This window comes from Anoplophora glabripennis, unplaced genomic scaffold, assembly GCF_000390285.2.
Source record: "Anoplophora glabripennis isolate ALB-LARVAE unplaced genomic scaffold, Agla_2.0 scaffold109, whole genome shotgun sequence".
NCBI lineage: Eukaryota > Metazoa > Arthropoda > Insecta > Coleoptera > Cerambycidae > Anoplophora > Anoplophora glabripennis.
The window spans coordinates 418,174-441,953 of record NW_019416246.1 but is presented as its reverse complement, the minus strand read 5'-3'; the positions used below and the strand labels follow the sequence as shown (position 1 = coordinate 441,953).

The 23,780-nt window shown below is 31.3% G+C and overlaps 3 protein-coding genes across 3 annotated transcripts in view; 2 read left to right on the top strand and 1 right to left on the bottom strand.

Moving 5' to 3' along the window:
• The first annotated feature begins 1,746 nt into the window (after positions 1-1,746).
• On the top strand, positions 1,747-4,258 carry LOC108904931. The gene is made up of 2 exons (XM_018707654.2): positions 1,747-1,903; positions 1,961-4,258. The coding sequence occupies exon 2, from the start codon at positions 1,968-1,970 to the stop codon at positions 3,141-3,143; it is 1,176 nt and encodes a 391-aa protein (XP_018563170.1). The 5' UTR covers positions 1,747-1,903; positions 1,961-1,967; the 3' UTR covers positions 3,144-4,258.
• A 3,833-nt stretch (positions 4,259-8,091) lies between these two features.
• LOC108904929 (brahma-associated protein of 60 kDa) lies at positions 8,092-15,186 on the top strand. The gene is made up of 8 exons (XM_018707652.1): positions 8,092-8,375; positions 8,435-8,601; positions 8,660-8,938; positions 12,557-12,755; positions 12,811-12,977; positions 13,329-13,536; positions 13,633-13,839; positions 14,824-15,186. The coding sequence occupies exons 1-8, from the start codon at positions 8,259-8,261 to the stop codon at positions 14,977-14,979; spliced, it is 1,500 nt and encodes a 499-aa protein (XP_018563168.1). The 5' UTR covers positions 8,092-8,258; the 3' UTR covers positions 14,980-15,186.
• A 3,387-nt stretch (positions 15,187-18,573) lies between these two features.
• Positions 18,574-23,780, bottom strand: part of LOC108904934 (kinesin heavy chain) — a 71,534-nt gene continuing 66,327 nt past the window's right edge. The window contains exon 14 of the mRNA XM_018707658.2: positions 18,574-19,709. Within this exon, the coding sequence (XP_018563174.1) occupies positions 19,705-19,709 (5 nt within the window). The 3' untranslated portion in view covers positions 18,574-19,704. The remainder of the gene's footprint in view (positions 19,710-23,780) is intronic.

Sequence of the window (23,780 nt, the reverse complement as noted above, 5' to 3'; positions counted from 1 at the left end):
TTCCTGGTGTAATTCTGCCTGTCTTCTTCAATTAACTGAATCATATTTTTTCTTACTTAGGAAATATCTTGTAAATCCATAAACATCTAGAAGTAAGTTAAATTTACTGTGATTAATACCGGCGTGTGAAAAAATGTAGAGTAAATTATTTCCAAAGCAATGAAGTTTCTTGACATTTTCTTGGACCTCTTTCACGTTGAGGTGTTTGGATTTGTGACATCGGATTTTTTAAGTGGAACTATAAATTTTAGCCAAATTCTTTTAAAGCATAACTTTCAATATTCAGCAAGTTAGTTAGTTAGTTAGTTGTAGTAATTTATCATTTATGGTAACTCCAGATGTTAAAAAATCTGTAGAAATATGTGAAAAACTTATTTTGTCTTCGAAATGGGTTAGTTTCGGTAAATGAACAACAAAGACAGACACAGATACTTACATGTTTATATGATTATTTTTTATTAACTTGTCGAAAACCCATTAATGTTTGAGAATCATTTTGTTACACCCTGTATATTAAACTATATTGTCCAGATTGTTGATATGTAAACAAGAAAACAATTTTTACTCCACTAATATGTAATTACAGAGCCTTAAACTAATGTAGTCTTATTGACTTAAATATGAATTAAACTTCTAAACTTGATTATGTAATTTATATAACTTAAAGAAATACAGTAATAATGCTGAATATATTATTATGTTTTCAAAAAACGTCAATCAATTCTAAATCTGACGGTCGCCTTCTATCTAACTGTTCGCAACAGATATATCGTCACTTAGTAACTGGACTCGGTCCGCACTAATAAACACAAAATGAACATTTTTTTTTTAATTTTCACTCAAAAGACAGAAGTACTTTAGTAGAAGGAAAATTTAAAGCCTTTTTTAAACTTAAGTCACTTCAGATAAATAGAAAAGATGCAAAATTTGATTAAGGAATATTTGGCTTGCACTAAGCTATGTTTTGACCTTTCAAAAATCTCCAATTAAGTTTATGACGTTTGTGTTCTTTCATAGCTCATCATAATGAGACGCTGGCGCTGTGTGCAAGTAGATATTATGATTAATTTAAAAATAATTGGGACTTAAAGTCTAAAGTCACCTTGACAATTTTTTTTTTAATTTAATATCCCATATGTCATTAGCTTAGATAGACCGAGGGTCACAAAAAAAATATATAAATAAGAGACTATACGTAAAAAAATAAGTACAATAATTATTCAAATACCTACCTACGTACATTATGTTTGATGCATGGATTAAAATGTGTCTTCAATATTTAAAATATAACGTTGAGTATATGCAACCACACATACAACGAATGTGTATATTGTAGGATATATCTGATAATATATTTTTTTAATAAAATAATATTCATTATTTATTTCTATCATATCGATATATTTTCCAAACCCATCATTATTTAAAATTCTTCTAATACTATTATACCTACATAGGTACAGTATTTTAAATTTATAAGTATTCCTTACCTATTTTTAAGTAAACCTACTTACCTATATACTTATTCAACACTTACTAGGGAGAATATGACAAATTAGTATATTACTTCAATTTAACTATTAAATACTAGATGAACATAAACAAGTTGTAGATGATGATAATTGTGATCAATATTTTTCAAGAAATTTAAATCCAGAAGATGTATTAAGAGTTTGCGTGTGCAAATTTTCTGCGTAGCAAACGGCGCAGACTCATTATTTTATTAGTCATTGCCAATGACAGCTAGTTGTATATAAAAATGATTATCAGACGTAATAGAAATAGATAGAATAGAAATGTATTTACTACGGGATTAAATTAAATAATGGGTCGAAGATATGCGTCAGTTATTGTACAGCAACAAAATAAGCTATGCTCTTAAATAATATGTAATAGAGTCTTTGTAAGTAAATAGATAATTTAACCTTGGCATTTGTTTATTTACATAATATCCCTTTAGATTCAAAATGGGTTGTGTGAGTAGCAAGGACATAAATGATAGGCATCCAAACATATTTCAAGTGACTAATGTTAATGATCAAGGAAGACCTATAAGCCCTGGAAAATTACAAGTAACCGAAACTGAACTAGTCTTATACCAAAGAGGAAAGGAACCTACTAAATGGCCCTTACGGTCTTTAAGAAAGTATGGTTTTGACACTGAAGTTTTTAGTTTTGAATGTGGACGAAGATGTCCAACTGGACATGGCATTTATGCATTTCGGTGTAGGAAGGCTGAACAGCTTTTTAACATAGTACAACAGCATATTACAGGCAATGTTAATGATGAGAACAACCCTACGGCCAATAATATTAATCCAAACGTTGATTTTCCCATACCAGCGGTAAGTACGGGGCCTCCTGTTCAACGTAGAATAGGTTCGGGATTCCAACCAGACGGTTACTTAAATCCCGTTACGGTACCTAGTACTGCCCGACCTCACAACATGTTAAGCAGACCAGGGTCTGTAAGTAGCAATGGTCCTCTAAGTCCTACAACCACTTCTCCTCCTCCAGATGCAGCATTGGAACACAACAACAATAAAAGAGGAAGCCTAGTTACAGACCCATCATACACAAATACCAGTGCTTTACTGGAGAATGGATCTGTATTGCCTAATTATGCCAATTTAGGAGTAGCGCCTTCAGAAACTGTAGCCGAAAGTTCTTGCCATGTCTACATGAATGTAGATACAAAAAATTGTACCAAAGAAATAACTGTTGCCAAAGAATTGACTGATATACCTGAAAAAGTAATAGAGACAGAAGAAAAGCATTGTTATGTGAACATCGATACTAAAGACATTGAAAATTTGCGTCCAATACCTGATACTCATTTTGCTAGTGTACCCCCTACCCCCACCATACCTTATGGCGATGTAGATTACACCCCTGAGTATATAACAGTAGGAGAGGTTAACTATGCTGAGTTAGATTTAGATTCGACAAATAAAAAGACCTTAATTGGTGCACAACTGGCCCCAGAAAGCCCCAAGGTTGAAAAGAAGAGTTATGCCACAATAGATTTTCAGAAAACTAATGCTCTCACGCAGTCACGAAATCCAAGAATGACGGTGGAAGAAGGTAGTAGGAAAACAAGGCATAACTCTACGATCAACTATAATAATTCTTTAAGTGATTAAGACATCGAAGAATTAAATATTTTTGTGATTGTATTCAATTAGAAAAATTCATATTACTCAATAAGTGGCTCCAATGTAAGTTTTTACACTTTTTATTTTACCAAAGATATATAGATACCTATTTAAATAAACGTAATAGTTATTTTTATAAATAAATATACATAGAGTAGATATCGCAAAATATTGGCAAAAGAAATATTTATTTAAGGTACATGGTTAAGCCAAGTTTGTTGTTAAATACAGTAGAACCGCATAAATCCGAACCAATTTACGCCAACCTTTATTCTACGAGTAAAGAGAATTTGGATTACCGTTAATCCAGATATAATCAAGCTATCAGTAAAGCTGATAACAGTCAGATTATTGTTGTCTCTAAGTTTACTGAATTTATCTTTATTATAATTGATTATAGCTATCAATTTTTAATCAAGACATTTAGTTAAATAAGCATATTTATTAGAAATGAACTGGAATTAAATTTTAATTCTACATATTTTCTTGAGAAAAAGAGATTAGAGATATTTGCATTTAGTATAAAAATGGTAACTACACAATTCAGAACATAAACATTTTATCTATTGTAATGTGTAATAATCGAGGTAATACTAATAATAGTTTACGAAATTTTGCTGAGCAGTTTACGACTCATATTACTTATCAGTGAATCACATTAAGATATTAATAAACTACATTACATCAATCTTTTTTATTTGGTTTTATATAAAGAAAATATTTTTTCTGTTTTCATCATTTATAAACTTTACCTTTTTATATTAAAAATAAATGGAACATAATTCATAATAATAGTAATAGAATAACATTTGTATTTAATTGATTTCTGATTTCTCTTTGCAAAATGGTAAAAGTAAGAAGTTACGCTCGATAATAAACAGTAAATTATAATTTTATTATTAAAGGATAAATTTTGAACACATATTCTTAACTATAATCTAAAATAATTGACATACTGATCCATTGAAATAATTTGTTGAAAGGAATTTCTCCTGTCTTGATGTATCAGAAACAAATCCTTTGGATTTTAATGTTAATAATAAAACGTTACATAATACATTTTTTTTAATTTAGTTTATCCAAGAGCATATCTTTAACAAATTTAAAATACACTTTAAGGTTGTAATTTATTTTACATGTCCCTGAAATAAAAAAATTGTTTAAAACTAATTTTTCAACATCATATTTAAGCTTTTATAAATCGGGCTGTTTTTGATAATTTTATAAAGATACTTATGATAATTTATGCAATATCAGTTAATCACAAGAATATATGTATAAAGCGTGCAATACCTTCTGAAAATGTATGTTTTAATGTTTTTGTTTTGTAACCAATGTAGTTTATTTAAATATACATAGATAGTTTGCAAAAATATATCCTTTATATTAAAAATTCTTTTACATCTTTCTTAATCCAAAAATACCAAATATTTTATATACTTTTTAATAGAATAGAAAGTTACAATTGTAGTGTTATTATTATTGATAGTAAAGCTATATAATTTTTTCCACTGGATATTGCGGTTCTTTGGAGAATTGCCTCTATTGTCGTAAATAAAAAAACATTAAAGTTATAGCTCAAATATTCCGAAGGCAGAAGAGTAGTCATAATAATTCAAAGCAACTTATTGAGTAATACTATTTGTACAAAAATATAAATTCTAAGTAATGCAAATTTTTGTATAAAAAATTTACAAATGCCAAAGATATTATTGATAATTGTTATTGATTTTTAAAATGTATAAAAAAATTACATAATGAGTAAACATTGTGCTGCTACAGTTAATAGTAGACAAAGAAATATTGTATTTAATTTTTAATAAACATTTTACAAAAAATTGTGTTTTAGTTGTGTGCGTTCAAATTATATGAAATAATGCACCATATTAAATGTTATCGCTTCAAAATGTTTTTCTGTAGGAAAAGACAAACGCTCTGACAATTTGATTTTGTAATTTTTTTCCCCTAGCTTAATGACCAGCACCATGAGATTTTGTAAAAATGTTGTTAGGTGGGGTAGGTTAAAAATAATAATACAAAAATAATAAAATTTGCTAGGAAGGAGGAGCTAGGATAAATAGAAACGTAGATTAAACCATAAAAAGTAATGATAAACAATTAAAATAAAAAAAGTTTTTTGAAAAATAAATTGTGTATTGTGTAATAATGGTTATTATGTAGTCATAACGAATTATCTACTTTTTCAGTGGACAACAATAAATTTATAAAATCAACCCTTTAACTGATTTTTTTGGCACAAAGGATTAATTACTTAAAATTTGTTCTTTTTAGTTTTAGTATGACAAAAATAATTCATCATATAAACAGTACCTACCTAACAAGAGTTTAGAAATTAAAAAGAAATCACATTTATTATTTCAATATATCTTAATGTTTGACATATGTAGAGTAATAAAACTAGAGGTCTGGGCATAAACTAGAGATAATGTGGGCATAAATTCCCAAAGTTGATATATGATATATAAATCTGTCAACCAGTGCAGATACTGAGATCTGTACTATTTATGAACCTCAGTATTTCGAATTTCGACTACTGAATATTTTGAAAATTGTATAAGTGTATTTAATTTCAGCTGGTGTTTCTAAAAAAAATTCTCCTTTTATCCAAAAAATAAGCCATTTTTTAAATATAAAGTCACATAGGTAATTGATTAAATCGAAAATAACTCCATTTTTAAATATAATGTATTCTTAAAGCTAAAAAAAAGCATATCATTTTAAGATTTTTAGAGGATAATTATCCCCTATAGGTAGGGATGGGCGAAAAACATCGATACTTTTTAAACATCGATATTAGGAGGTAGTTATCGATGCAAAACAATCGATTTTTTTTGAAAGCGATATATCGAAGGATATCGATATTACCTCTAGAAATATCGTTTAATATTCAGAACAAAATTTTGGATAAATATTTAGTTTTAATCCAATTTAGTTGTCTTCAATTTCAATACAACAATACAAAAGAAATAATAATCTACAAATCTGTGTGATTTTGATTTTTTTGTTTGTGGTTTATAGCACAGAACCGTTTGCGTTAGTGATCTGTGGAAAATTAAAATTGTCTAATTTTGTGATGTTCAATGTTCAGTGTTCGTGAGGATTCAAGAAAAGAATGTCGAGTTGGTACTATGGTAGGTACTTGTAAATTTTTTAGATTTCTTTCTTTACTTACTAAATTTTTACAAATAATCAATCCTTCGCTGATCATTTTGTATTGGTTATGGTAAGTAATAATGATGTAAATAGAAAATAATTTTGTTTTGTATGTAACAGACCTCAATCTTTCGAAACTAGTTGGGTTCAGATCATAGAAAACAAAATTATTGCACTAATAACACTCGTAACTGAACAAATCAAAATGTATTATTATAATTTTTTTAGAATTCGGTACTTATTTATTATATTTTTTAAATATCTTGAATTAAAAAATGTTGTACTAGTCTAGGGTTGTTTTTTTTCGATATTCGAAAAAAATCGATGTTTTACTCCGATATATCGAGAATCGATAATAAATTATTTGAAAATCGATATAACACAACATCGATGTTTTTCATTAAATCTGCCCATCCCTACCTATAGGTATTTAAAATTTAATTTGTACCAACTGTGTGTGAAATAAATAGTTTTGGGGTTATTTTTGGTTTATTCAATTTTATGTAAATTTATTTTAACTAATGAGTAATCTAGTCACCTACTTTTTCATTCAAAATTTCATTGCAGTTAATATGGAGAATCTCCCTACCAGTTAAAATAAAAATTTACTCATGGTTATTTTAAAAGAAAGAGCGTATACTACATGGAGGAAGCATGCTTATAGGGCGACAATGTAGACCAGTGGCAGAGAAAGAGACATATAGTTAGATCGGCATCTTTCTCTCTCGCTCAGGCACGTGATTGGCTAACGCATTTCCTTACACTTACACAATGATTAGAGAGAAACAAATTAACTACCCAAAGTATCGGCTTTCTTCCTACAATGTCTACATTTTTTTACATGTGGTGTTTCCTCCATATAGTATATGCTCTAAGGCGAAGCTCGTTCCATTATAGTACGGGAACCCGTCAAAATAGGCGTTGTGGTACCGATCTCTATGTCGCGTCACAGTACAAATAACAGTAAATTAACTTCCCCTCTCTTGTGGACCACAACCCGCCCACTGGTCTAATCTAAAGGTCCAGTTAAGGGACGTGTGGTCTATGCGCAATAGCAAGCCCAGCGCCCAGCCCCTAGTCCACCAACAAGTAGCTTTCAGCTTTTGAGGTTCCCCTACTTGCACGTGGTCTCTGCGCAGTCACTTATAGCGACATAAAAAATGAAACTAAGGTCAATTTTGTATAAATAGGTTAGATCTTAGAGCATAGTAGTATAAAGTATATGTTCCAAGGGTTAGATAGGCAGTGAATTTACTGTTTTCTATACTGCGGTCGCGTGTACATCATATACATATTTGACACTATACTATGGTTGGAGCCAAAACCGACTTTCTGTGCCTTGTAACTGTTCCAACATGAACAGCAAAAGCCTATTCGGTTATTGGCCCGAAGTCAGGTGACCTAGGATAATCGCACGACATTGATTTTAAAAGAAACCATTTCTGATTATGAAATTGACTCTTTTTTGTTGTTTTAACAGTTAAAAAAATTACTGAATATTCTAATTCAAATTCCATATTATTAAAATTACCTACTACGGTACTGTCAGGTAGAAACTAAATATATTATTTCAGTAATAAAAATTATTTTAATCCAGCCCCGACTATTCCGCTTAATCTGAGAGAGTTAGCACAATTCCGTCTCGCTTGGTTCTCGACCGCCATATCAAAGGCGCCGACACGGACTCTTCCAGCTGTATTAAGCTGTGACGTTTGTTTCTGTATTCTGTTTTCAGTGTTTTCTGTTTATAAGTTTGTGATTGTACTGTTTCCTCCTGTACACTACAATACTACAATACAATAATCTGTATTTTTGTGTTTTGAACTTATGTGTATTGTGATTGTCTTGATATCACTGTTTCAATTTTAGAAATAAATCGCATTAAAAAATTACTTATAACACGGTAATCAAATATCATAAAAAATATAAATGGCCCAGAGATTTTCGGGCCCAGTGCCTACTCAAGGGCCCGGCGTACCCCCTCAACAAAGATATCAACAACCTCAAAATCCTGGAATGCGGCAGTATGGACAACAAACTTTTCCGGTATTTATAAAAATTGAGAAAATAATTTAATATTGACATTAACCTCTTCTATACCATAGCAAAGACCTGGCTATAATCCACCACCTCCAAACATGACTTCGAGTGGAGGAACAATGATACAAAGACCCAGTGGTACTCCTTACTCGCCAATGAGGGGTGGACCAATGCCACAACCGTCTGGAGGGAAACGGCCGGCTGATAATCGAGGACCTATGCAACAAAAACCGTAAGTTCTAATAAAATACCACATTTATTAAAATCTGGATTCACTTTTAAATGTTTAGTGATTATGGACACGGAACAAGTAAGAAAAAGAAGAAATTGGCTGATAAGATTCTACCCCAAAAAGTACGAGATTTAGTACCAGAAAGTCAAGCCTATATGGATCTTTTAGCTTTTGAAAGAAAACTTGATTCTACTATAATGCGTAAACGTCTTGACATTCAAGAAGCACTGAAACGTCCAATGAAGCAAAAAAGAAAATTAAGAATTTTTATTTCTAATACATTTTTTCCTGCAAAAGAGCCACAAGCTGATGGTCCTGAAGGTCCTGGACAAGAGGGGTAAGCCAATTCACATAATTCATTCAAATTCAATACCAAAAACCTAGGTCTACATAGGATCTAACCCCAAACAAGATTCTTAGTTGATAATATTGTGGGAAACAATAATTATTCTGGGCTATATGCCCCAACTATCTTGAATTATACCAGCAATATCTAGTAAACAGTAGAGATGGGCAATACGGATCTTTTTAATGATCCGCATGATGCGAAATGTATCGACATAAAGATCCGCATCAAAATATCCGCATCAGGGAATCGTATTCACTGTGGATGTACAAGTACAGTTTGTACTTGTACATTTTGTAAATGTGTGGGCTTGTCGCTCACTCATTCCCGTTAAATTTTTTGCAATCATCTATAAATTCATTTTTTAGCAGAACGATGAACTTAAGTAGAAACGAAGCAATAATATATTTGAACTCAAGTTGAGCATCAAATTATTTTCAAATTAATTAATGTTTAAATTTATTTTCGGTCAAGCGATTCAACATTTAAATACGAAATACACATCACTCTGACAATTACTTTTTACATTATAAGTTTGTTTCAGACTACACAATTTCATATAATTTATTTCAATATTTAGTTTCCTTTGCACTAAACTGTTTCTAATGCATCGTATCTCATCGACCTGTATCGGACACGAGAATCAGTTGAGAGTGTTGAGACCGATTCATTCCCAATTCGCATTGATGCTGTGATGCGAACATACGAAATTATTTTTATACCGGTATACGTATGAACTGATTCCCAGTATGCGTGCGCCTCCCATTTACTCATTCCTGTATCGCATACGAGAATCAGTTGATACCGATTCACTTCACTTCAGTCTCAACTTACATTGATGCGGTGATGCGAAACATACGAAATTATTATTGCATCGGGATCCGCATGAATCGATTCCCACTAGAGATCCGTATGATTTATACGTATGATGCCGATCTTCCCACCACTAGTAAACAGTAATTAATAATTTTCTAAAATAATTGAAAATGATGTCTAAATTATATAAAAATACATAAGTGACATATTGAAATTGTTAAATAATGCAATGTTAAAAAAAGTATATTGTATTTTTGTTCTAACATCACTCTTTGAAAGATTATATTATTTATGCCCACACCTATAGTCAATATCATACTTACACAAGTTATGCTCAGGTCTCAATTACAGGTGAAGTTTTATACTTAATGGAGATTTTGTCAACACTCGGGGGAGTTTGATCGTTTCGGTGTCACTTTAGTTACTTTTATGTTACTGTAGTACGTTGACTGGTAAATTTGGAAATTTTCTGTCTCTTAAGTTGGGCAGTGATATTTGCCATCAGTTTGAAATTTCATCCGAAATAAAGTACAGTTCGTACAATATTTAAACAGTAGCCAGCAAAAGTATTCATTCAGGAGAGCATGCGGTGGTACAATGATCTGTTATCATGTAAACTATGCTTAGTGAGTTAAGTAGCTGGTAGGAAATTTATTCAATAATAGTTGAAACGATCAAGAAGGTATACTGCAAAAGTATTTATAAAGCACCTTTTTCAGTAACCAGTAATTAGTCGCAGCTAAATTTAACCGGCCACTGCCGGCATGGATACGCTGACGGACATCTTCTTACATTCAGGACTCTCGAAACAGTTCAGTTCACAGTTTACGTGCGTACGAGTAACATTTTTTGTTATGTCTGGACAGAAAGGAAAAGAAACAACAATTGCCAGAAAAAATATAATATTAAAATTACGCAGCCAATAGAAATTATTATCAAAAATAGCAAAAGTTGTCAACCGAAGCCGTTCAAACGATTTGATAAGGAAAACAACATGTAAAAACAGCCATCCGAAACTACTTACTGTTAGAGAGAATAGGAAAAACTTAAGACTTATTGGAAATATTTCAGAATTAAATGTACCAGCAATAATTAACGAAGTACAAGAAGCCTTAATAAAAAAGTTAGTCCAGATACGATTTGCAGAGTACTTAAATGTGCTTAGCTGAAATCGTGCATGGCCCGTAATAAGCCATACATTAATGCTACAAATAGAAAGAAATGTTTAGATTTTGCAAAACAGTATATAATCGAAAATCTTGCTTTCTGGAATAGTCATTTTCTCCAATGATTCGAAATTTAATATATTCGGATCCGTCGGACAAATACACATATGGAGAAAGAATTTGCAATCAATTTGCTGTATGTCCGGCAGAGGTATTGGAAAATTAGTAATAGTAGAGGGTATAATGGATAAACCTGTGTACTTAAGCATTCTGAAGGAAAACTTAAAGAAAGCGCCAATTGGCTTAGAGTGAACATTTATTACTATTTCCAATAGGACAACGACCCAAAGCATACCTCTTACATAATAGGTCAGTGGACCGCGTTGAATATACCCCATATCCGTGCTACAACTCCTCAATGTCCATATCTTAATCCCATTGAGAATTTATGGGACAAACTTGAGAAATGTGTACGAAAACACAGTATAATATAACTACACAAAAAAACATTTTTATTGAGAGTAAGACCATTCCATCATTATTTTTCGAGATATTGTAAAAAAAAACAAAATGTCATTTTTTTGCAGTTTTTATTGTTTAAAAAAAATTGTTCACGACTTTGCTGGGGAAATCACTTGGGTTCAAAAGGTAATACATGAAATTTGCATGTTTGTATGTTTTTGTTCTGTTAATATTTATTATTCCCATTTGCAAGGAGCTCACTTGAAAAAGCGATTATAAGTAAAATGTAAAAAAGTAAGATCTTTTGATTGTGGCTATTTTTACTTGATAGTCTTTATCAGGAGTGATTTTAAAACAAGCATACAAAATATTTCTTTGAAAGATTACATTTACAGTGGCAATACATCAGGTACTTATGTGTTTTTGTATGAATAATATTTTTATTTTTTTTAATAAAATTATTAATTACTAGCTCTTTACTAGATGTTGCTGATGTAAATCAATGCTGGTTGATGCAATATATTTCATAGAATAGTTCTTTTCGCAGTATCATCAGATAAGAATCTTGTCCATGATTTTAGATGGCTTTTCCATACCTTTTTTTGGTATTGCAGAACAGTGTCTGATTTAGTGTGATAGAATTGTTAGGAGAAATTGAGTATATGTGAATTAGCTTTATTGAGCTACTACAGGGTTCGTAGCAGCCTAAAAAACCGGGAATACCGGGAAAAGTCAGGGAATTCATTATTCTTCATAAAAAAACAGGGAACAGTCAGGGAATTTTAAAAGTATTCATGAAAGTCAGGGAATTTCACGTTTATTACTGGAAATTTTGTGAAAGCAGGCCATGGGTTCTTAAAAGAGAAAACTGTTTGCGGTTTTGAAACCTTTATCTTTTGTACTTTGCTTATAAAAAATATTATGAAGCCCAGTCTAGAAAAAGTTTAATGTGTAAACATCAATTAGTACATTAAAATGAACTACAAGTGACCTGGATTTTTTTTTATGTCAAGGAAAATCTAGAAAAGTCAGGGAATTCTATATTACTTTTGAACTATGAACCCTGTATTATCCTAAAATAATCTAAAAATGTCAAGAGCTGATGAAAAAATATATATTTTTTATAAAAGCATTTACAATGTTGTATTGTTACTTTTGTTTGCAGATCAGTCGCTTCATGGGAGTTACGGGTAGAAGGGAGATTGCTTGATGATTCTAAAAATGACCCCAATAAAGTAAAACGTAAATTCTCATCATTTTTCAAATCACTGGTTATTGAACTTGATAAGGAACTGTATGGACCCGACAATCATTTAGTTGAATGGCACCGCACTCTTACAACCCAGGAAACTGATGGATTTCAAGTGAGATTCTTTAAGTTTTAATTGAAACAATTAGAACTGTTATTTACTTTTGTAGGTTAAACGCCCTGGCGATAAAAATGTACGATGCACAATACTGCTTTTACTTGATTATCAACCACTACAATTTAAATTAGATCCCAGATTGGCCCGACTTTTAGGAGTACATACTCAAACCAGGCCTGTTATCATTTCTGCATTATGGCAGTACATAAAAACGCATAGGTAAGATACAGTCACTTCAACTGCTTAGATTATTATTATAAGTTATTGCTGTTCATTCCTTAGAAAATATATTTTCTCTTCTTTTGTTGCACGTTGTCAACAGTTCAATAATTTCTGGGCTGGTTGTTAAGTTGGTTTATGAGTTTTCAATGTTTCAAGAGACACTTTAGGTAGACCAAGAAAATTAACAGCTGTAAACAAACTACTTGAAGATCGTACTCAAACTTCACTTAAGTATAGAGTATAGTGCTACCAACTTTCCATTAAAAAATAAATTTAAATCTACTGTATGCTGAATTTTTCAATGACGAATTCCGGATACTTTTTACTATTTAATTGTTTTTCTTATAGACTACAAGATGCTCATGAGCGTGAATACATAGTATGTGACAAATACTTAGAGCAAATATTTAATTGTACTCGTATGAAATTTGCTGAAATTCCTCAAAGGTTGAATCCATTGCTTCATCCTCCAGATCCAATTGTTATTAATCATGTCATATCTGTAGAAGGGGGAGCTGAAAGCAAGCAGACAGCTTGCTACGATATAGACGTAGAGGTATATATTATTTTATAATCCTGAAAGCAATATATTTTTTTAATGTATCCTGTACGTTAAAAAAGGTTATATTTGAATTCTCATCAAACATTTTAGGTGGACGATACTTTAAAAACTCAAATGAACAATTTCCTCTTAAGTACTGCTAGCCAACAAGAAATTCAAGGATTGGATTCTAAAATTCATGAAACAGTTGACACAATAAATCAACTTAAAACTAACAGAGAATTTTTCCTTAGTTTTGCAAAAGATCCTCAACAATTTATTCATAAATGGATAGTGTCTCAAACCAGAGATCTAAAGGTGAGTAATTGGATTGGATAATTATTAATTTGTACAGGGTGTCCATATTCTCCATGTACGTCAAACTATTTTAGATTCTTGAAGTCATGGTAAGATGATTTAATTAAACTTACCTTAGTCTAAAATTGGCTAGTTTAGCCACTAGAGGGAATCAAACAAAGCATCAGCTTTTGTAAAAAAAAAACAAAATTTTAGTCCTCTAAATAAAGCAACTGTCAAGTTTTCGACTACATGGTGTCCCAGGAAATAGTGATCATAACACAATCACAGATCCCTGAGAACAATTTGATTTAAGTCTACTTACTTTTTCGTTAATATCTGAGTACCAACATAAGGTATAATTAAATTTGATAAACGTTGTAATAAGGGCACGGGAAGCGCCAACATCTTTTTCTAAAAATACTTTCTGATCCTATGGATTTTTTAAGGAAAATGACTGATTTCTTAATTATTTGTCGATTCCACATGAAAAATAAAAACACTTATTTCAGTGGAATTTTTTCTCGGGGTTGGTACCTATAAAATTAGTTTTCTAATTTTCATAATAAAAATTGTGAAACTAAATGTTTTTTTTTTTTCAAATAAAAAAAAGGCCGAGCTATTAAATGAATTTCCAATAAATCTTGTAATAAGTTCGTTTGTGATCTGATTGTTGATTTTCTCAAAATTTCCATCGCTTGCTTCACAGTAGACATTTTTGTTGGGCTTTTCTGTCATTTTCTACGGAAAATTTTCATTTTTGAAGTATATCCGATGTTTAGACAAAGTTAGAGATAAACGTCAATAAAACCTCAAAATGAATGTCATGCTTGGGTGCGTCTTCAAGTATTTTTTTTTGTCGTTTAGGCACTTCAGCCTATTATGGATGGGTGAAAGATCAAGTCGGTGAATACTTGTCAACTTTTCTTAAAGTTTATTTTGACACCTTTTGCTTTTTTTTCTCAAGATTTATTTTGCATGCAATAAAATATACAAATTTTTTAGACTATGACTGACGTTGTGGGAAATCCTGAGGAAGAAAGAAGGTCCGACTTCTTTTATCAGCCTTGGGCGCAAGAAGCGGTATGCAGATACTTCTACACTAAAGTGCAACAGAAGAGAGCAGAACTTGAGCAAGCCTTGGGTATTCGTAATAACTGAGTTATTTTTTATATTGCATAATAATTTCGCTTATAATGTCATGTATAATGATGTAGTACATATTATATACTTTAATCATTTTTTTAGTAGTCGAGTATTTAGCAGAGTTACTGACTATGTAAATATGCGAGTATTGTTTAGTTAAATACAGGTTATTCGATATTAAATTCTGTGTAATATTTTGTACAATAAAACAATTTTGATTAACGATAATTTTTGGTTTCTCTTTCTCATTTAAAGAGTCGCCTTATTGAAATAAAACTGAACGTATAATAATTTAGTCAATTAAGTTTATAGTCCATCTAGCTACCTTTTAAAGTTTCTAGCTCTACAGGGTGATTCTAAGATATGTAGCCAACTTTATAGGGCAGAAACTAGAGGTCAAAATAGACTGGTTGAACTAATTTTCCTATATACCAAAATGCACCCCTAACAAGTTACAGCCCCTTGAAGTTGAAACAAAAAATAGTAAAAATTCAAATTTTCTTAAATGTCTGAAGATATTTTTTTCTAATTTGGTACACAACCAATGCTAATAAATATGTTTTGAACGAATATCAATAAAATGCATTGACGGCATGGGGGTAATGTAGGGGTAGTCTTTTTCAACCTGTATTTTTTTATACTCCATATTTTTATGGCTTGTGCAGCATCATTGGACAGATAATTTAATTTTAAAACATTTTTTTCTCTTGAAATATTTTGTTACAACTAATATTAAACAAGATTATTGGATCGGATTAAACACACCACATATAGGGTGTTCATAATTAAGTGTCGCAATGAAAAACTGTAAATTCCTCTTGAAAAAAGAAACATTATTTTCCTCTTCCATTTTTCTCTCTGGGCTTTCGTTTTCGAGATACATGGTCGCAGGATTTATGCCCACTTGATTATTTCTTATGGGGTCACATGAAGAGCATTGTCTATGAAACCCCTGTCAATACAGTCTAAGAATTGACCACTAGGGTTGAAACCACAGCGGAACAAATTAGAAATACCCTTCAAATTACAAAGAACGTTCTTAGAAACATGATCCGAAGATGTAATGCGTGTATTCAAGCCAATGGATATAATTTTGAAGTTTTTGTAAAATTTAGTCGCTAGTGATATTTAAGTTAAAATCCTGTCTGTTCTTAATTTCGTTAAAATTGTTAATCATTACAACCTATTTTTTGAATTACAAAAGATTTTCGAAACGTTAGCAAAATGTTTGTTTTTCATAAAAAGTAATTTTTCTTGAAAAGGCCGACTTTAGAGCAATGAACCAAGAAATCTCTTTTTGTGTAAAATTCATCGACACTTCAGAATTTTCTGTCAAATGTCAATTTTTCCAGTGGCGTAAAAGTTTGGGGGGAAAAATTCTTACGATACCTTAAAATCTCCACTACTGGCATGTCCAATGAATTCGAGAAGGGTGCGAAAAAGAAGCTACTAATAGTGGTAAGGTGTGTACAAAAACTAAAAAAAAAAATTAAAGTTTTGACACCGTGTATCTCGAAAACGAAAGCCCAGAGAGAAAAATGGAAGAGGAAAATAATGTTTCTTTTTTCAAGAGGAATTTACAGTTTTCCGTTGCGACACTTATTTAGTATAATTTTATTAAGTATTTTTCAAATAGGTTGCTTAAAACAAGCTTATTAACTGCGAATTTTATTTTTGGCGAACAGACTGATATGTTGCTCACTTTAGGCGAATGTCACGGTAATTCGAGGGAAGCAGTTAGACGGTATACGGACAAATTTCCAAATCGTCGTGTGCCACATAAATGTCTGGATATGTATTAAGTATAGGACATTACCTTGTAGGACCCCACATTATGCCGCGTCGCCTAGAAGGGCAAAATTATCTCAATTTTTTAGAAAACAATTTAAATGATCTTGATGAAGTTCCACTGCAGGCAAAATATGTGGTTTATGCATGATGGTGCCACAGCCAAAATTTTCCCAGAAGATGGACAAGTCGTCGCCAAAATGCACCAATTGCTTGGCCGCTGCTCTCTCTTTATCTTAATCCGTGTGATTTTTACCTTTGGAGTCACCTTAAAGGCCTAGTTTATTCTACATCAGTACATAATTTTAAAACCTCGGGGTTCGTGTGCAAAATGCAGTAAATGAACTTCGCAATAACATTTAAATTTTGAATCGACTGAAGTACAATTTTAGACGAAGACTTCGTGCTTACCTTCAGGCAGGAGGCAGGCATTTTGAGAATAATATTTAAGTAATTAGTATTTTTTTAAATACTAAATTTTGTTAAAATTGTCATTTAATATTATTAATTTAATTAATTCCTAATAATTAGAATTGATGCATTTAATAGTACCTTATTTGTAATTCATATTTTTTTTACTTTAAAATAGTTGATACAATCAAATTATCGCGTTTAATATTTGTCGTATCAAGAAATTTCAAGAGCAAAAACATTTTAAAATTAAATTATCTGTCCAATGATGCTGCACATGCCATCAACATATGCAGTATAAAAAATACAGGGTGAAACAAAGAGCGACTACCCCTACATTACCCCCACGCCGTCAATGCATTGATATTCACTTGAAAACATGGCTATTTATTAGCATTGGTCGTATGCCAAATTTGAAAAAAATATCTTCAGACATTTAGGAGAAATTTGTATTTTTACTTTTTTATGTTTTAACTTTAAGGGGCTGTAACTCATTAGGGTGCATTTTGGTATCTAGGTAAATTAGTTTAACCAGTCTATTTTGACCTCTTGTTTCTGTTTGACTACATATTTTAGAATTGCCCTGTATTGTGTATAGTATACATTTACTTTGCAAAACTGCTCCGAGCCAAATTAAATAGCAATCAACCCAAAAGCGTATACTCTCCTCTGCTTGCTGCTTCCCCCACTACCACTACCCAACTCTGGCTCGAGTGTATTTTCACTCGTTTTGGGCGACTTCAAGAGCATTTTTAGCACATTTCCCATCACCCAGACGAAAATCCGAGATATACAAATTGGACATTTTGTCGTTTAGTTTCAGAAGCCGTTTTCAGAATTTAAATTGGACCATTTTTGATAAATTGCCACCCTGTGCAAAAAGAGACCCTAATCTGTTTATAATGCAATTATGCAAAAACTATGCATTGGACAGAAACCATCTTGTGCATATTAAACTACATATTATTATCTGTTATTTCAAATTTGACTGATGAATTTTTGAAAAAATGTCTATTTTAGAGGTTTTTCCGGATTTTCTCTGTAAAAAATGAACCGATCGGGTCGCACAAAAAACTATTTTATAGGTTTTTTATGCGCTACAAAAGTCCTATTGAGAGTAAGACGATTTCATCATTTTTTTTTGAGATATAAAAAAAAACGTAATTTTTTCCAGTTTTTATTGTCTAAAAAAAAATTCACTTGGGTTTTCATTTGCTAAGTATTTTTCAAAAGGTAATATATGAAATTTGCTGTAATATTTAAGTGTGCCAAAAAGTCTCTATCGGTTGGCCTATATGCAATTTGGGGCATATAAATAACCACTTAAGTACTATTTTGTGATTACAGCAAAAAGGGTAAAAAAGGTGCAATGGGGGGATGTACAAAAACGCTAAATCAAATTTTAATTAGTTTATTAGAATATAATTTTCATCAGTTAAATAAATAAATTGCATCATGATTCAAGCATCCACTAATAAATATGTAATTATACAACTACATAGAATTTGCTATAAAAAGGATTGGGCTATGGAAATGAAAATGATCCTCAGATAAATAAAATTACTATTAAATAAAATGCTTCATGGAAAACGTAGTTGTGCACCAGTTCTGTTCATGACAGTTACCCTTTAAAATAAATTAAAAACAAGGCAAGTAAGACCAAGTAATAAAAAATTATGTCATTTTTATCACAATAACTAAAGTACTGTTATTTCCTAAAATTGCACATCATTCTTGTGCCAGGAAATGAGATGTTTTAAATTCAGAGGTGCTCTTAGCTTATGCCAGTCAAGCTAGCCCTCTGAATACATGAAGAAAAAAATCAAAACAGTAAAACACGATAATGTTTAATAAAGCAATTAATTTTAAAATAATATTTATCAAACAATCACAATTATAAAAAATTTTGAATTCAAAATAGAAATAAAATTACTTGTACAAATTTCAATGGAAAAGAATTAGCTAGAATTAAACTATAAATAAAAGTACCGTTACTAGAGTGCCAAACTATAAAACACCTACTATATTTAGTACCTCCATTAAAAAAATAAATTCCTACAGTGTTTTTATAAAACGATAATCAACTAAACTAGAAGGAAACACCGTTCTTGCACAATGGTAGTAAGTATTATTTAAACAACAATAATAAGCAAATCGTTACAAAGTGGAGATTTTTATGTCGAATTGATTATGTCTGCGCAGTTATAGCTTAAAACGGTGACAAATTTCGACAAATTATTCCTTGCACTGCAAGACACCTTTTCGTATAAAACAATTTTGCAAACATACACCTCAAGAAACAATTTGCTTACGTCTTTATTTTTTTTTATTATCTTATTATTCTTTTAAGTGCACCTTAATCTATAAATAACTAAGCTGTAAGCACATAAATTACAAGTCTAATCATACAAAATTTTGTGATTTTTAATTTTGTATGACAAACTTGCCTCCATATTATAGATGTATCGGCAATATTTTTGGTATTACGATTTATTTTGCTTACTACATTTCTGAAGCACCAGATAAAAGGTGGCTGGCTGTTCAATCTGAAACAGAATACACCATCATCATCATCATCATCATCCTTTTCAATTACATTAAAGGAAAAACAAAATTTTGATATGATTAGAAAAATGTTTTACAGTTTAAAATACAAACTAAAACTCCAATCAAAGCCCACTAAAATGAAATATACAGGCTGTTACAAATTTGCTTCTCACTACAGGGATCTCGGAAACGGTAAGAGGTCCGAAGTAGCTTAAATGGGGGCAAAGTTGCGTAATCAGGAGACCAACATTAAGCCTCTAAAAAATCAAGGCTAAAATTTTCAGGGTCGTATTTAAAATAATGAAGTTGATGATGGTCCAGGAGAGACAAAACATTACATATAAAAATTGGTTATGCCATTCGATAGAGGGCAAAAAGTGGCCATGAGAAAGTGTTCTTCTTTTTTCAATATCTCCTCAAACAAGGCTGAAATTAAACAAATACGGATTTCCAAAATTTCGTTTTTTTTTCAAATATTTCGAAAACTAATCATGTTAGCCTTGATTTTTTAGGCATAATGTTGGTCCCCTGATTACGCAACTTTGCCCCTATTTAAGCTACTTCGTACCTCTTACCGTTTCCGAGATTCCTGTAGTGAGAAGCGAATTTGTAACAGCCTGTACAGTGTATACAAATGAAGTTGAATAGAGGGAAAACTTTTTAATTTTTCATTTTATGAAAGAAAGTCAGTGCTGTTAGAAAATGATGCTTGTATTTTTCTTACTGTATCTAGTTGACTTTATATTTAGAATTCAAAAAGATACAGCGCAGTTTATGAAATACAGAGCCTTCATAAATGTTTACAAGCCACGTGGTCGCTGAGCTTCGGCAACCAACATTAAATTTTGGCGTTACCAATTCGTTTATTATGAACAGTGACAAACTGTTATGTCTATGCTCGAGATAATGCGATCTCTGATTAGCTGAATAGAATTTCGTGAAAAATTACTCCAATCACAGCCGGTGTTTTAATATAATCTTGATCTTATTGTCTTAGTAATTTTACTGAAATTTAATTGCCAACATGATGGAAATGAAATTACTGGTCATGTGGTTCGTAATCATTTATGAAGTCTCCATACATAAATCTAATAGATTTCTAGCATCTAATATGAGCAGCAGTGACGACTCGCAAAAATTGAGGTAGTCATATTTTAATAATGAGGCGTGGGGTTGATACCTACTTTTTTAGGAGCTGATTTTTAGGCTCACATAGAAAAATGTTTTTCTTCATAATTTATATTTGCTTGCTGTAGGGAAACTATTCAAATGGTGAAAAATGTGACTTTTAGGAAGAAGCTGGTTTACCTAACAAGTTATAAATATAGAAATATGAAAATACACGTTTATACAATACATTATATCATAAAAGTAATATAAAACACAATATACAGATATATACTACAAATGAAAAAACATGAAAACATTAAGCTAATAATGTTTTACTGTATGAAATTTCTAATGGTGCAACAGCCTCACATCATATTCATTTAAGTGGACCCTTTTCACATCTTGTGCTTTACACATACACCGCAATGTCATTTGTAATAGTTGGGACTTTATATAGAAAGTGTCTACCAGTAAATCTTAGAGACAAAAACATGGTAGAAATTACTTTGTAATCAAGCGGAACTATATCTCGAAGTATCAAATTTCAATTTAACTGTTTTTATTGATATATGCGGTGAAAATGATTTGGAGACACCATGTAGATATTAAATATTGGAAGATGATTAGTTACTGAACTGCATATTTCTAAATATTTCTATTAAGAAAGATATTCTATGTACATTTGGATGACATTGGATTAATGTTAACAAGACCCACTAGAAGTTCACCAAAAAACTTTTTCAATTTATCATATTTGAATTATTGTGAAACCTATTTTAAAATTATATCCAAGTAACATAAGTTTTAATGATCTTAAACCCGAGCAAAATACAAAATATAATGAAATGTATGATATATAGGCACTCACAAATATTTAAAAAATGCTAACAGAATTCCTGAAATTCATTTAGCACTGGTTTGCTTTAATATCAAGGGAAATAAAAGCCCTATCAACTCAATGTTCGGACGAGCGTTAATTTTGGCATTAACGTATTCTACATTAGCGTCTTCATTTTATAACCATTTTATATAACATTTCGATGACTATTTTACAAATAAATTTGTTCTCATCAATCTTTCACAGCAATATTATGCTTAATTTGCTGACAACTAAATGTTCAGGTGCAGCACTTTTTGCCTCAAAAACCAGGCAGATACTAAAAGTAATAATATCCACTGTTGTGGATTTTGTGTATTAGTGTTTATGAAGTTTCCGCAACAATTATTTTACAAAACCTTGACGTGCGGCTTAGCACTTCCAAATAAGTGTTTTGAAATGATAATTCAAGAATATCAGCAAGGAAAATCGATAAAAAATATTGACAATGTGAATACGTCAAAATCCACAATTGGACATTTCGAGAAGTTATTTACAGATAAAAGATTTGCAGCTTCATGCTTATAAAGTTCAGTTGACTCAAGACCTGAAGCCTACCACCCAGAGCGAATAGAGTTCGTTGAATGGATTATGAACAAGTGAATGCTGATTTTTCGAACAAAATCATCTTCAGCGATGAGGATCATTTTCATCTTAATGGCTTTGTTAAACGATAAAATTGTCGCATTTGGGGTTCAGAAAATCCACAAGTGTGTTTTGAGAAACAAATGGTGCGAGTTTTAAGCTAGAGACATCATCGGACCATTTTTCTTCGAAAATGCGGCTGGTCAGGCAATAACAGTTAATGGTGCTCACTATCTTGACATGATAATCGTTTTTTTGTTTATTAAATTGCAAGATATGGACATAGACGACATGTGGTTTCAATAAGACGATGCCACATGCCATACAGCCTGAGATACAATTCAATTCAATGAGTGCATCAGTTATTTCTTGGTCACGTAATTTCCCATTTTGGAGATCAGAATTGGTCACCCAGATCATGCAATTTAACGCCGTTGGACATTTTTCTTTGGGGTTTTCTGAAGTCTATGGTTTATGTCAATAAACCACGACCACCCATGTCTTGAAGGAGTGCCGTATAAACGATATTTTGCCACACTTATGCAAAACAGTCTTGAAAAATTTCGACAAGAGTCTGTAGGTATATACCAGTAAAGCCATGGAGACCATTTACCCTATATACTATTCCATACATAAATAACCCTACACTGTATACTTCATGAATCAATAAAAATTATACAATTTTTGACTAAATCCTGTTTCCTATCAAAATAACTTCTTGTGTGAATTTTGGGACACCATTTATGTGTTAGAAATTTTCGTAAGTGCATAATACGAACAGCAGAGGAAACCTTCCATAAATAGTGCTTAAAACATATGTGAAGTTCTCACAAGGAGTCATGATATGGAGATGTCGGCAAAGGAAATATAAAGATTAGAATTAATTAACGACGTTAATGCAGATAAATATTGGAATATTATCGACAGTAACTTACTACCCACGGCATCATAATTATTTGGTGACAGTTTAATTTTCCAGCAAAACCGTGCATCCTCTGTCATATCATCTAACTTACAATGATATTACAGTCTTGAAGTTGACCGGCAAGCAGCCCCAACCTAATTGTCATTGAAACATTATGGAAAAGTGGTTATGAAACAATCCTCTCACAATTCCTGACCTCAAAAGAAAAATCCAGGCTTGGAAACTTTTCATTCCCAAGTTTTGTAGATTCTTAGTTGCCATTATTAAAGCCAAAGGAGACAATACGAATTATTAATAAATCATAAACAAACTCATCTACCCAAACATTTTCTTGTCACATTTTGTAGCTTTTGTTTGATTCTCATTGCTGTCCAAGTTTTTTTTTTTTAATAAATACGAGTCTCAACTTTCTGAAAACTCAATTTGTGACTATCACTATTTATATAGTTAATGGGAATTTGAAAAACTTTATTTAAAAGTTGCATCAAATTTATAATAATGTGCCATCAGCAATCTATTGCAAATTTGTGATGCAGTTCAGGTTTGATCCATCGATTGTAAAATCAACTGAGA